The 15,936-nt window shown below is 39.8% G+C and overlaps 1 protein-coding gene across 1 annotated transcript in view; it reads right to left on the bottom strand.

The window, feature by feature from the left end:
- The window catches only part of dcc (DCC netrin 1 receptor), a 339,659-nt gene that overhangs the window by 135,501 nt on the left and 188,222 nt on the right, over positions 1–15,936 (bottom strand). Inside the window, exon 8 of the mRNA XM_039615624.1 lies at positions 10,418–10,577. Coding sequence (XP_039471558.1) covers positions 10,418–10,577 — 160 coding nt within the window. The remainder of the gene's footprint in view (positions 1–10,417; positions 10,578–15,936) is intronic.

Here is a 15,936-nt window from a genome sequence, read left to right as displayed (position 1 = left end):
TCTCAATATGTACAAAATGCAGAACAGTCACAAGTAAAATGTGCCTGTTCTCTAAGAAGGAGTTCTTTATAACTCCTACAAACACTGATGTTCTGTCTCCTTTGTGTACAGATTAAACAAACCAGATATAATATGTTCATTTGGAGGCATTTTGGCTCTATTTTAAAATTACAGGAAAAGAACAATTAGCTGTTTCACACTTCTCGTTAGCGCTGATCAATCAGTTAAAAATTTGAGAACACATTTCTTCTTTTGTTTGTTGTGCAAGCCTGACACACAAGTGTCTCATTCCCTGCTTCTCACATATAAAGTCTGTTAAAGACGCCACTAGACTCACATTTAAACATGTGGATTAAACCACTGTGTCAGGTTATTGTTGTTAAACCTAACATGTTAGACAACTACAGGCTTAAATCTAACCAGCAGACAAACCACAAATCACAGACAAATCATATACTCAAAGTTTATATGGTACATAAATCTCAGTCTTCTAGCTGATAGTCAGAAATGGGAGTCTCCATTTTACTGGCAACGGTGGGAGCTGTATGAGTCAACTTCATTTTATATATAGACAGATGAAAAAAATAGGACTTCCTGGTAAGTTATAAAAATATGTTACTGTTACTTGATTTCAGATACTTCGTGTACTGTTGTTGGCTAATACGCTTGGATATAAAGCAGTTCAGCAACAGCAATCATGTGAAAGACTAACCGCCAACCTCCTTTTTGTTTTGCAGCCCATGAGTCCAGGTACTGACTCCTAAGGACACCTTATCAGCAGCATCTGACAGAAAAGCAGTATTTTGTTATTGTAGTTGCATTTTCTAATTAGTTAGAATTTTAATTTCATTTTGACTCTTTGTTTTTAAATTGAGTTTCAGTTACTCACCAGTGTGGATTTGTTCATTTCACTTCAGCTTTTATTGTTAAAGGGCATGTGGCAGAGGCAAGATTGAGGCTAATCACATGTATTACGATGGGATTTCTGACATTTTGACTAAAGAAACTGTCTTAAATGAACTCAATCATAAATCCACAAATGTGAGGCCTAAATGAGCAACCTTGAGCTTGATGGTGAATGCAACTGGGAGAAGCTGCATGGGGGAAAGCAATGAGCCTCCTAAACCAAACCACCACCTACTTTCCACCACAGCTATAGCTTTGCTATTTGATTAATTAAGTGAATTGGATTGAGTGTAACGATTAAATTGGTGTTCTAAAGAAATTACGTTTTTAAGGGTTGTTTTTTAATAGGTTGTTAAGCCTTTACTGCTTTTTGTTAAGGATGAAGCCTAGCCCTAAAGGGTAAAATGGACATATTATTACCTTTAAAGTTTATCAGAATGTTTTTGTCTTTGCTCACTGACTGCCAATTCTTTTGAGGACAGTATAATAAAAACAAAAATTATATATTCAGATTGCTCAGGGTTGTGTTTAGGGTCGTCACATGGTTAACTACATCAGATTTGGGCTTTACCCAATTAAAAACTTAAAAGCTCCATTCTAAAAGGTTCATATACCAAGATCTTCATGTAATTCCACACACTGCCACTGAGAGAAGATTGTTGCATGTGGCAGATTCAATGACAAAGCTGCCTGGTCATACTATGATTAAAACGGATGTAGCATTTGCTGCGCTTATCCTCTTTAAGCTTCGCACAATTGTTCAATAAACAACTTACACCATGTGCAGTATATCAGCCATTCTGAACGAGGACCTTAGGTGATTTTTTTTTGGGGGGGGGGGCGCAGTTTGTCAAGAGGTTATCAGAATTTATCATCCGCAGACCACAGATGTACACGGTAAATTACATGGCAATCTGACACACTGACAGAGCATCAAATCAAGCGCTATCACCGGCAGCAGCAGTGACACACAAAGGTTAAAGAAAACACAAAAGGTGAGTGGAGTTCTCGGGGTATATAAATCCATGGTTTTTTTTCCAAGGCTGCGAGTAAAAAGGCACAGACACGAAGCTGGATGTGGAGGTAACCAGCAGGCTGGATACAGTGTGAACTCTGTTTGGCCTTGAAAAGGCCACCGTGTGAGGGCAGTAAGTCGGCTCGTACAGGAATAACCCACAGAGAGAGAAAAAAAATAGTTCCTCCTCTGCTTACGTCTTTACTGAGTCCTTCTCATCTCTCTGGCCTTTCTTCTCATTTTTTTCCCCGCTCTCTAAGGATCTCACCTCTTTCTGTTTTTATCTCTCCCTTTCCTCACCCTGCAGACTTTCTGTTCCACCCTAATCTCATCAGCCAATATAGCTGCAGTTTAGCAGCAACAACATCGCTCTCAAGTGAGACTGAATTTTACCATGGCACTAAAAACCCACCTGCATTAAACAGGCTTGCTAAATTTAAAAACAGCATTATTAATTTACCGCCTATTGTCCCATACTGCTGGCACGTTTTCACTCTGAGCATCTGGTTTTCTCCTTTAACATTACAAACTGCATTTGAGCTTGGATGTACCTATAATTACAGCATTCAAAGGATTCACATTAAACTCCAAATGACAAATATCAATGCATGTAATTAGAAAATATACTGATAATGTTAAAAGAACACTTTGAAAACATCATCATGCAGCAGGCTAGTTCATTTTGCCGAAATTTCATTGCAGCAACTCAAAATGGTGCTCAGTAGTTTATATGGACTCCATGTGCTCATATGAATGACTGACAACATTGGGGGTCCTAATGAGACGATAGATGGTGTCCCGGGGACCTCCCAGATCTGGACCAGGACATCACTGAGCTCCTGGAGCTCGGTGATGTTGTGCTCCAGGAGGAACCCAGGACCCATTGCACCAGGGTAGAGTCTGACAATGTGTCCAAGGATTTCATCCCAATACCTAATGGCTGTCAGGATGTTGTTGCATGTAGAGCTCTGTCCCTCCATAGATATGCCTCCCCAGATCATCACTGACCCACCACCAAACCGGTCATGCTGCACGATGTTACAGGCAGCATTACATCTTCTCGACGGTTTCTCCAGACCCTTTCATGTCTGTCACATGTGCTCACAGTGAAACTGCTCTCATCTGTGAAAAGCATCGTGCCAGTGGTAGACGTGACAATACTGGTATTCTAAATGCCAATCGGGGACCACAGTACCAGACAGTGAGTAGAGGGCCCACTGGAGCAGTGTTTCCCAACCACTGTGCCGCAGCACATAGGTGTGCCGTGGAAGATTATTATGGTTCCACCTGATTAATACTCTAAGCCAGTGGTCCCCAACCTTTTTTGCGCCACGGACCGGTTTAATGTCAGACAATATTTTCACGGATCGGCCTTTAAGGTGTCTGTGGTATTTTGTAAATATAATAATAAATGCGAATTCAGTGTGTAATTGTGAAACTTTTATTAGCAGCATCTTCCTGGAATGCGCCAACAACATTGAGAGTAACATCCTTCTCTCTGCCCCTTAATGCTCTCTGGTCGCTATGGTAACATGTAAATATTTCTTTCAAAATAAGACACACAACTACAACACGGGAAAAGACCCAGGGAAACTGAGTTAACGATAAAAACCCTGAAAACCATAAATTTCACACCCAAGCCTCAATTCTCGTGGCGCGGTACCAAACAACTCACGGACCGGTCCGTGGACCGGGGTTTGGGGACCGCTGCTCTAAGTAATCGGCGTGAATAAGGGGCAGAACAATTACATTCTCTTCCACTAGAGGGCAGTACAACTAACTACTTGCTCTAATTAAATGGGTTGCCAACTGCCAGTAAAACAGAGGAAGACGAAGTAGAAATTACATAATAGTCATGCTGTGAGTGAGACAACGCAGCGCGTAATAGCAATAGATACATATTTGAAAAGAAAAAGTTGTCAGTCTGACCTGGGTCATGGAGAAAATTCCGACCCAGGTGAAGGCTCTAGCATGAGTAGTGGTCAGAAGAAAGCAAAAAAGGTATACTGGGGACAAACTGAGCCAATTCCGCTATACCTGGTGTGCGGGGCAAAATTATCAATATGCTTTTTGTGACATTTTTGTTTGGTGGTGTGCAGTGTGATTTTTCTAATGTGAAGTATGTGCCGTGGCTCCAAAAGGTTGGAAAACACTGATGTCAGGCCGTCGGGTCACTGTCATGAAGTCAGTTTCTGATTGACTGGTTGGAGACATTTACAGTGGTGGCCTGTTGGAGGTCATTTAGTAGCTCTGGCAGTGCTCGTCCAGTTCCTCCTTGCATAAAGGAGCAGATACTGGTCCTGCTGATAGATTAAGGACCTTCTATGGCTCTGTCCAGCTCTCCTAGGGTAAATGTCTATCTCCTTGAATCTCCTCCATGCTCTGGAGACTGTGCTGGGAGGCACAGGCAACCTTCTGTCAGTGGCAGGTATTGATGTGCCATCCTGGAGGAGTTAGACTACCAGTGCAACCTCTGTAGGCTCCAGGTATCACCTCATGCCCTAGACCACAGCCAAAACAAAACTAGTGAAAAAATAGTCATAAAAAGTGAGGAGGGAAAAATGTCAGTGGCCTCCACCAGTAAAAACATTCCTGCTTTGGGGGTTGAGGCATTGCTGTCCCTCTAGTGCACCTGTTGTTAATTTTAATAACACCAAAGCAGGTGTAACTGATTAACAACCCGTTCACTATATAACTGACCAGATCAATAATTCAGAAGTTTAACTGACTTGATGCTATACGCTGATTAAGTAGTGTGGAATTTTTGAACAGTGTATAAACAACAATAAAAGCTTCCATAGACATTATATAAAACATAGACATTTACAAAATCCTATTTCTGTTCCTCAAACTGGTCATTTCACTCGTCATCATGCTGATGTTTTTAAAAAAAAATGAACATAATTTTGCATTAAATAAGATCTGAAGTAAAAAACTGAGACCTTAAACCTAATATAAATTGCTTTACTGAAGCATTCATGAAGTGTGAAACAGGCTCATTTTCTCATAGACAAACAGAGACTAAGCAATGTAACTTCTTTTTGCAGCCAGAGGACTCACCCAGTGTTGACCATTAAAAAGAATCTTAAGGCACTTTTGAACAGGCTTCATTATTCAGACACAGGCACACTATGTATTTGATTTGAAGGCAGCTTTGCAAAGTATTGGTAGTACTGTATACAACTTTATTAGTTAACAGATGGGCTTTTTCAAAATTTAATTGGGGGAATTTCCTTCCTTATTTTGAGAGCATCAGTGAAAAAGTGTGAGTATACAGCAAAAAGGCCTATTCAAATCAAATGGAAATAGCTGTTCTCACATGTGATTTCCATTTCTCTTGGTAATATGGGTGATTTTCAGTCAGTTCAGTTTCCCCATGCTGTCAAAATCACATCATTCAAAATTTAAATTTAACTGCTCTTGTACAATAATCTATCTGCCAGTGTTATCCGCCAATCTGCTCCTAGTTCATCTAAGTTTCCTGTTATATCTCACTCTGCCCTTCCAGCCATCTAATGTGCAGCCCTCCTTGTGAGCCGGGACATCTCATCCAAAGTCTCTATGGGCCATTTGCTGTCTCCGCTCTGCTACCACTACCAAAGTCGAGACAGAGCAGTTTTCCTACCTTCATCTGGGATTCTGCACAATAATGCCATTCCTCACTGAAGTCCAGCAGCCAAAAATTTATGTCTAAATGTCACAATACATGCTATTTTCTCCAAATGCTATCTCCTTATTTAAGTGCTGTATTAATCAAAGTTATGGCAAGAACTACTCAACTCAGTAATATAAATGACAGTCCTTCAGTACATTAAGACATTTTAACAATCCCAATATACTGAGGGATATCCCTATACTCCTTTTTGTCAGCTGTGGTATTAGTACGTATCTTGGCACCAATAAATACCAGAAATGTGTCAATGCGATTTACTATCTACTGCAACTTGAAGATCAGATTTATAACATCTCAGCTCTGAGTTAAGAAGAAACTCTTTTGTATTATTTGTCCATTTTGCTAATTCAACAAGCAGTACTAAACAATGCAGACACAGAGATTATCTGTATATCAGTTCATCCACTACTTTGACCCAAGAAGCTTTATATTGTAAGATAAACGCCCACAGTATTAGAGAGAAACCCAAACTATAAGATAACCCCCTGTACTTGGCAACAGTGGGAAGGAAAAACTCTCTTTTAACAGGAGGAAGCTTCCAGCAGAACCAGGCTCAGGGATAGGAAGCCATCTGCCATGACTGGTTGGGGTTGAGGGGAGGGATACAGGGCAAATGACCCCCTGTGGAAGAGAACCAGAGACTAATAATGACTAACATTAAACAGGTTTCTATACCTGTCAGGTGGATTAGCTGAAGTGAAACCTGTAGTAGTTCCTGCCAAAGGCTTTAGGGTACATTTAACAGCGCGTCTTATTGGTCTCACAGCATCTATGTATAAGGACGTGTTCTAATTTTACTGCTAATTGAGTCCAAAGTAATGGCTATTGCTGGGGAACATTTAGAGGGAAAGAAAAGAGAAAGAAATAGGTATCATTGGCATGTAAAATGATGGTAATTATGAGAACCCTAACATATCCTGAAAATAACAGTAATCAGTATGACCTGCTTTGGAAAGAGGTGTAACAACTCGTACGGATGTCTACCTCAAAACATCTTTTCATCGTCTAATCCCTTCTGCCTTCTTTCTTTTTCCATTTTCTTTCTTGATCTGCTGAGATATTTCTCTATTTTGCTGTCAATATATTTCCAGGAAGTCATTACAGCTGACAAAAAAAAGTCATCCTCACCCTTCCCCCCAGCCACTTCCCCTTCTTTTGTAATCTTTCATTGTTTTCTCTCTCAGTCTCCCTCCCCTCTCATTTTCTGCAAGTTATTAGCACTGACAAAACCCATCTCGGCATTTTTCTCAAAGTCATTAGAACTGACAAAACCTCTGTGTCTATTCCTTCTGTAAGTCATTAGGACTGACAGAATCTCTCTATCGAATCGTTTCATGACACAAACTTCAGTGGCTCTTTTGTCCAGCCTACCGTTCAGAGGCCCAGAGCTCTGCAGGCCTAGATTGTCTCTGAGGTAACAAAGCTTAAAAGCCTGGATGTGAAAGCCTTCAGCTGGAGCCCCGACTGTCAGAGGTAACCATTTAACATCAGCATGGGAGTCACCAATGTGTCACCCAGAGCTTTTTCTACTCAGTGCTTTGAGCTGCTGTGTGCACCAGAGCTGTGATCTAAGAAATGCACTGTTGTCTTTTACACACTGTTGGTACACAACTCTGCACCATCAGACTTTTATCCCTTTATAAGCTAACAACTGCTAAATCAGGATCTTGGTTGCAGATGCCTTTGAGTCAACAACATGAGTTCATCTGTCTTTTTCAGCCAAGTAAGCAGCAAGTCTCTGTAAAACAATGTCACTGCTGGCCAGTTTGTTCCTGACGAAAATACCTCATCGACTTCTTATGGATAATGTAGAGACTTTATACAGAAATTTATGGTTGCTAGAGGATCTGTCCACACAGCTCTACCAGTCTGCAGATAGTTCATTTGGAGCCACAAGGCATGACTTCAGGATTTGTGTGAAATGTCTTGCCAGTTACTTTATAATGACATGGCATCTTACCAAAAAACTCCCCACCATAATGGGATATAAGTACACAGTACTCAGATGCTATGTTTGAGTATTCCAAGACATGTTTACTCTTACTACATGGCATCTGATTGATCAGGGAATTTGCTCTTAGACATTTGTCTGTTTATTCCCAGACAGTTTTGTTTATCTGGATTTTTATTGTGAGAAACGTTTTGTTACCAAGAGACTGCTACAGTCTTGCTCTGAGGTATCCACCAACCTCATAAACAGTACAGATGCACAATGACTGAAACTAGCACCATTGACTAACAATAGCCATGGGCTACATTTCACGATTATTAATATGCAAACTGTCATGATCAGTGATTAGTGGTTATGAGTACTATTTATAGAGAGCTGGGGGATGGCTGCAATCAAAGCATTATATGGTGGTTAAAATTTGCACTCTATTACCCACTATATTACATATATTACAATTTTTGGCATAGTGCATTTTGGGGTTTGAAAGATGTAGAAATGTTCAGTGTTTTTAAAAAGTGTATCTCAGCTTTTCTGTCACATATGGGATCACCAAATCTTTTTGCTTAGTGTTACGACCCGGCTCGAGGCCGCAACATAAAAAAAGGAGACGAATAGCAGAGTGTAGGTAGGAAGAGGTTTTATCTTAAAATGGCATAGGAGGTTGGCTAAAATGGCTGGTGCCACCAATCGTGGCTCAAGAGTTGGGAGTTCGCCTTGTAATCGGAAGGTTACCGGTTCGAGCCCCGGCTCGGACAGTCTCGGTCGTTGTGTCCTTGGGCAAGACACTTCACCTGTTGCCTACTGGTGGTGGTCAGAGGGCCCGGTGGCGCCAGTGTCCGGCAGCCTCGCCTCTGTCAGTGCGCCCCAGGGTGGCTGTGGCTACAACGTAGCTTGCTATCACCAGTGTGTGAATGTGTGTGTGAATGGGTGAATGACTGGATATGTAAAGCGCTTTGGGGTCCTTAGGGACTAGAAGGCGCTATATAAATACAGGCCATTTACCAAGGCAAAAGCAAGTGAGCTCCCCGGAAGCTTGCCTCAGGTATGGTTTTATCCACACCTGACTAGGTGTGGCCAATTAGCACCAGCTGAACACACTGAGCAGATTAGAGGCTGCAGAGGGACGTAACACTTAGGCAATGATTCTCTTTCTTCTCTCCTGGATCACCTTGACCGTTCTTTGGTTGAGGAGATATTTTTCACCATCACAATACTGTGATTACAGCCTTTCTCCAGCTCTCTCTCTGTGAATCACGCTCATAATCAGTGATCAGTGAGATTTCCTTACCTGGATAACTGAACATTGCAAATTTGCAAATTAAGGTTTTTTAAACACACATATATATATATATATATATATATATATATATATATATATATATATATATATGCAAATAAAGAATTAAAATTTATATTTAAATGGTTATCCAGTTAATCCATTTTCAAATAAATAAGAGAAACAAAAGAAATCTTTCATGCTGCTCTTTTTAAAATTCTCCTTTTGTTTAAATAACTGTAAGTAGAATATTTTAGGAAAAACTCTGGGATGTGGGTAATTGTGTCAAGGATTCCCACCTTGTTTTTCTTGCTGCTACCACCCAAACCCGAAATCTTACATCTAGTTAGGAGCAGGATCAAAGGAAAAATCTTGTCTGTGTCTGTAGCGCTTGTAACTATAAAGCCAAAGTTGGGTGTCATGTCTCGGGTTTATAACTAGCAGACTTTCAGCAGGATGACATGAATGAGAGCTTATGGTTGTGTAGGAAATAATACATATTATATTATTTGCTTTGCTTCACCGGTGTTTTTTTTTTCACTTTATGATTGAAAGTTTCTTTAATTAGAACAATTAATCATGTCACAGTCACCTCTTTCTTCAGGTTTAATTCGTTGATTTTTATTGTTTTCTCGTGGTGTCTGTATAGCTCTTAATTTTCTTTTTTTCTTATGTGAACATTGATTAAATTGCTATTTCTTTCACTTTGATTCTCCATAGCTGCTTCTACCTTATTACAGTCAGCATATTCATTAATTTTTATGAACACTGATAAATGTGACCAGGCTTAGGACCAGGTGTAAGTGCTGTTGGCAGCCTTCTTTGAAGCTTACAATTAATACAGTCTGTTACTACAATTAATGGCACAGCACCACAACCACATTCTGAGACAAATGCAGTAACTTACCATATCCAAAGCATCCAGAGTTATAAAAAAATCCCAACTACAGTTGGTTTAAAGGGGAAAGTAACCCAAAATGTGAAAATCATTTTTTTGTTCCAGACTTTGAACATTTTGAACATTTTCTTCTGTAAATTTGGCCATTTTAATGGTTGTCTATGTGACTTTACTCACCAAGGCCCTCTAATGGCCAACTTCAGCAGGCCATTAGAGAAATTGCACTTTCCCACTGGCTTAATTATTCATCCCCAGGGGGTGGCACTTATGTGACTAATAATCCAGCCATATTTAAACACAACTTTAAAATGCTGCTTTTTGGGTTTTAAACTTGTTAATCGTAGTTAATGATGGCCTACTACTGGCACCTGTCAAATTTTAAATAAAATGCATTTTTTTCCTGTGATTGTCCACATTACCACTTCCCTCTGGATGAAGTGAAACAATAGATCCTCCATTTCAACAATGTTGTTGTACATGCACAAGGACACTAAAGGGCTATATTATTCTATTCCATAACGTGGTAAAGATTTCAAATTTGTGCTTCACTTCACAGCACTCCTGCGCATGCATACAGCCTGTTTATCTGTTGTGCTTTTAACTACAGGGATAATGCAGATTCACCGACTGTGTCAGAGCAAACAAAGACAATTTTTTTAAAAAGAAAGAAAGAAAAAAGAAAAACAGGCTTATCTTACCTATCGACTCCATCCTGGGAGTAATAAACACCGTAGGTCTGAACAGCTCCTCCGGTCTCCTCTGGGGGGCGCCAGCTGAGTCGGACAAATCGGCTGGACACTAGGACAGGGACCAGGTCGCGGGGGGCAGAGGGGAGGGCAACGCCTGGGCTGGGGGACACTGGTGGGGGATCAGAGGAGGAGGAGTAAGTCAAAGGGGTGCCAGAAGGAGCAGGAGGAGCAGGAGAAGGGCGGGGAAGAGGAGGAGGTGTGAAGGAAGGTCTATTCTGAGTGGGCGTGGCCTCTGTTAACAGTTTATCCAGGGAAGGGAGGGGAAAGGAAAGGGGAAGCAGGGACAAGGATGAGGGACGACGGGAGGGAGGTGGAGGGGAGGTGCGGGAGGCGAGCAAAGGAGACAGAGCAAAGAAAAAAAAACAAAACGAGCAAAGGACAGATGAGATGAGCAGATAAGGAACGGAAAAGACGTGGAAGAGACAAGAAGGAAGAAAAGAAGGAAGAAGAGTGGTAAAGAAGATCACAGCCAAGAAGAAAAAGCAGCAGAGCATCTGAAGAGCTTAGTTATCAATCAGATATCAAACAGATATCAGTCATCTGAAAGTTAACACTGTTTTAATGCCTTGACATTAAAACACACATGGTATATTAATTTTATGTGAACATGGTGCTTTAAAGTTCCTACTTTTCTAACAATGTTCAGTTCAGTTCTCAGAAGTTACAAACAAATCTGAATTGTTATGAATGTGTTTACCCAGTTTTCCAAAATATCTTAATTACTGCAAGGAAACAAAACACACTGAAAAAATGTACATTTTTCTGACATGACCTTTACTTTCTCAGCACCTACAGTGTTTTTGAGGCCCTTTGTTTCATATGCCTAAATGGCCAGGCATGATACAGCTAAGAATGTAGTAGCTATTAACAGGACACTGGCCCTGTAGCTGAGCAAATCTAGCACCAGGGCGAATACAAAGACTTAAACTCGACCTAATTTTAACCATTTACTAACTGACATTTACCCACTAAGCAATTTAAGTAAGTTTAAAAGATGTCTAAATGGTACATAGGCATCATCAAGAGATACAATAGGTTGAATAGTGTTAAAATTCAAAGTTTAGCTGTTTTAAAAAAAGCAAAGATTTGTGTATTTTGCAAGTTGATGATGCTTCCTAACTAAAAAGATAATAGCAGTTTTCATTTCAGACTCGTGCTTTCTTTCAAAATGGTTTACTCTTGGCCATTAACACTAACTCACGTACCTTTACCAAAGAGTTCCTGCTGACTGTTCATGTTGACCCTTCTATTACAACTACTGCTTGACTGCAGCAGATTTTTACCTTTTATACTGTATGAATATAATCAAAGCAAAGGTGGGACAGCTGCCAATGCCATGTAGATGTTCCTTAAGATTCAATTCATTTTTCAAAGTAGCTACGTCTGTAGCATTTTAACTGGCAGCTGGGTATTTCTTAAACATCTGAGGTCTATGTCATTGCTAACAAAGACCTCAAGTCTAGCCCTAGGCAATGGAAATTTGTCATTTTTGTTTTTATTAAATTGTTCTTCTTGGTCTTGACATTCAGGGAACAAAGAAACTAATCATTCAATCTGACAGAGTTCAAAAACTCTTCATACAAATATCAAATTTTGCTTTTCTCCAAAATTTAGGGGTAAGTTAGGGTTAGGGTTACATCGCGGAGGGTTAAGATGTCATGAGTGTTATTTCCATCTGTATTACCAATATCTCCTCCTGACCAATCCTGGCAAATCTTTAAACCACAAATCTACTACACATCCAATCTCGAGAGGTATGGAAATAGAAACCAATAACTCTTGCTCAATGTGGTACAAGTATGAAATGCTCTGATCAGTATGAAAATATGTTACTGGGTAGATTATAAGAAAAGTAAATGAAGATGAGAATGAAATCAAGAATGACTGCTCTCCTCTGGATGTGCAGGATACTCACATTTTACTTTCTGCTTGTTCAGATTCTTAGTGTTCAGTATTATCTGAAACTCATTTGAGAGGTTTAAATATTCTGTATTATGTCTAAGTTTTTCTGTTTTGAGCAAAAAGTAAAGTTTTTAAAAAATAAAAATAAAATGAACGACATGTTCCGGAACATTCATTTTTAGTCATTTTCTTAAATCTCTTAGACAAGTGCAGTGAAGCAGTTTAATCTCTTCTCTTCAGACTTTCACCTGTCAGCATGAAGACCACTCCATTTGTTCCAGGCTGCCTACCTGTACTTATGATTAACATTCAAATTGACCAACCACAGAATATTGCTGTGCCTCTGCGGATTTATTCAATCAAATAATTGCTGCTGTTTCTACTTGTCACTATGAAGGTTTCAGGCACACTTTCTGAACAGCTCCATCCTCCCTTTCCTGACTGCCTTCATACTTTTAATGTATCTCAGTAAAATCTCCAATGACAGCTGTGATAGGCAATAAAATAAAGGACAATTGCTCTATGTCACAAGGCCAGTTCAATGGCTAATGAGGTGACTGCCTGTAAGGTTTAAACTCATGTCATTGAGAGTCCCAAACTTTGAAGAACGTGGAACCAGAATAGAAATATTCAAAACTGCACCTCAGTGTGTACCTGTTAATAATGCCATAACTTTACAGGAACTTCAAGGTCTCTATATAATTCTTAGACAAAAATAGCCACCCTGCGCAATAATGATACTTTCAGGCAAACCATTTTGACAGCAACAATTATTTGACATCAAACCTGAGTCTAAGGTTGTGGACATGGTGTTATTTATTAAAAAGCAATTTATCAGGAGGACCTTTAGACCTGCTTATTCATGCAAGGTGAATACCCAGACTCGCCGGAGTTGACAGAAAGGTTAGGGTATCTCAGATATGCACAACTGTAATGACCAGTAGAATACAAAAGTTTTCTTGAAGCCAGCAGGCTCAAGGTTCCACTTCACTTTTCATCCAAGAAAACGATTTCTAATCTGCAGTGTGTACAGGCTCTCCAAAAACTGGGGATACATAGAAACAGATGGTAGCCTCGGAATTTGGCGTGAGCAGCATGAAATCATGGGCATGGGCAGTGTGGAGAAAGTTTTTGGTACACACTTTTGGCCCCTTAATGACAACCAATTACAGTTTGAATGCTACAGTCCATTTGAGTATTGTTGGTGACCATTTGGGTCCTGTAGTTTACCATCTTCTAATTATAATGCATCATGTCAAAAAGAAAACTGAAGTCTCAAACCGGTCTCATCAACAGGACATTATTCGTATATTTCAGTGGCCTCCAGTATTCCAAGACTCAAACCCAGTGTCTTGAGAGGCAGTAGAGTAGGATATATGGAGAATTAGTGTGAAGAAAAGATGTTATTTGATGACCACAACATGGATAAAACTTCTCAGAATAGCAAGTTTTAAGTGGCTACACCAAAAACTGTGCATGGATAAGTGACTTTACTATAGCTCAGTTTTTAACAATGTTCTGGACCTTTTTCAAGGCATGCTGTAGGGGCTTACACATACACAAAAACTATGTACATCTATCAACCATCACCTGTTTTTCCACTTTGCACTAATTTCAGTTAGTTAAATACTGAAAAGAAAAGAATTTGTTCGCAAAGTATACCGTTAGAAATGAAAAGCATATTTTCCTTTCCTACAGTCTCTGCCTCCAAGACAGGAAAAAATGAAACCATGACATATTCCCAGATGTAAAGTACACCTGAGCTGTTCAAATGTGACAAAGCTGCAGAAATAATGTTACAGTCTACAAACTTTTACACAACTTTTACACAGCTTAAAATGTATGATCTACACATTGGGCTGTGTGCCGTTATTAATAGTCTTAAGATGGATAAAGATGGATAAAGATGGTTTGGTTGACTGTTAAAATCACTGTGCTGCATCAAAATAACCCGGTTGTGTATTTCTTCTCATTTGACGCAGCAAATGTGTTACCAAAATAACCCATACTGGATTATTTTTTATCCTGGGAGGTCTAAGTTATCATAGCATAACCTTATGCTACCAAAATATGTAATTTGAGGTTTTTTCAAGGATGTTCTCCCAAGTATAGCCAATCAGGTTACAAAGAAAATAATCAATTAAACTAACACATATCACAAACAATTAATATTTTTGGTTCAACAAAGTCAATTTGGTTTGCTCCAAAACATAGTTGGAGACAGGGCTGGGACTAGAGTTTGGGGTCATCACATGACTTAGACCTCACTGGAGGTAGAGTATGTGTTGTACCTACAATGATTGTGGGTGAATGTAGCATATTCAGTAAATTAGGTCTGCTGAGAACTACTCCACTGCTACTCTTTGGATAATGAAGCACTGCAATGAAGCCGCGAGCCTCAAGTGTTTTAACCCTTTGAGGTCAAAATCAACCACAACACATTAATGCATGTTAGTTCGAATAATTCATTTCTTTGTTCCCTGATTGCCATTTTAAAAAATACAGGGATATGATTGGGGTCATCACCAGTGAAGACTTCTTCTTATTTTGAAATTGAATGTGACAAAGGAGGGGTGAATCTGACTGAGAAGCTAGGGATGCTACATGCCCATTGCCAAGGAACTTATCAAACTGATTTTAAGGCATCTATCTTTATTTATGAGGCAGGGTCCACCCTCAGACCTGCAACCAATCACAATCACAATCACACCAAGGACTAATTTAGGATTACCAATTAACCTAACCCAAACGAGATGGTATGCCTTAAAATAGACCGGCATGTCTTCCCCCCATGCAGGCATTTAGACAACATGCAAACTCCACAGAGAAAGGCCCAGACTGGATTTAAGTCCAGGACCTCTTGCTCTAATTCAACAGTGCTAACCTGTACAACTATGCCACCCCATTTTAAGGCACACCATGTTTTATCAGTTTATTATTTCATTCTAATTTGGACCATGATTTACAAAATGAACATTACCATCCGGTTTCTGAGACGGGGTTTTGGACCCCAAAGAAAATTCACTCACGATCTCCACCAAAAAAGGTTTTAAGTCTAACACTCATTTTAACTCATGAGATTAAGAGAGCCTCAGCTGCTATTAAGTAAGCCCTGAAACTACCATTTGAGGCCTAGAACTCATCAGAAAAGAAGTTTAGTAGGGTAACAGACCAAAGGAACTAAAGGACCAGACTTCTAAAGTACATCTATCTTTTCAGTCTATGGTTTAACCACTTAACATCCTCCAGGTGTTTACCTGTCCGGAATGAGCAGTGGCATTAGAAGTGGGTCCATATCTACCCCTGAACCTTTGCCTGTGTGGCAAAAAGAACTGTAAGACCAAAATGCATGTAAGAGACTTTATTTGAAAGGGATCACCCTTAGTTTATAAAACTGCTGGTTCAACATCAGGTGAAAATGTCATCTTACCCCTATAGCTACGTGGAAGTTAAGAGGTTAGCCCAACCTTAATCGTACCCTTAACCCAATTCTAAAAGAGGATTTATGGTCTGTCTGAAACCAAACAACACTCTCAGTGTCTCCCTGCAGAAACTGTCAGAAACAG

This window comes from Oreochromis aureus, linkage group 7 (assembly GCF_013358895.1).
Source record: "Oreochromis aureus strain Israel breed Guangdong linkage group 7, ZZ_aureus, whole genome shotgun sequence".
In the NCBI taxonomy this organism is placed as follows: domain Eukaryota; kingdom Metazoa; phylum Chordata; class Actinopteri; order Cichliformes; family Cichlidae; genus Oreochromis; species Oreochromis aureus.
This window is presented reverse-complemented; position numbering and strand designations above follow the sequence as displayed.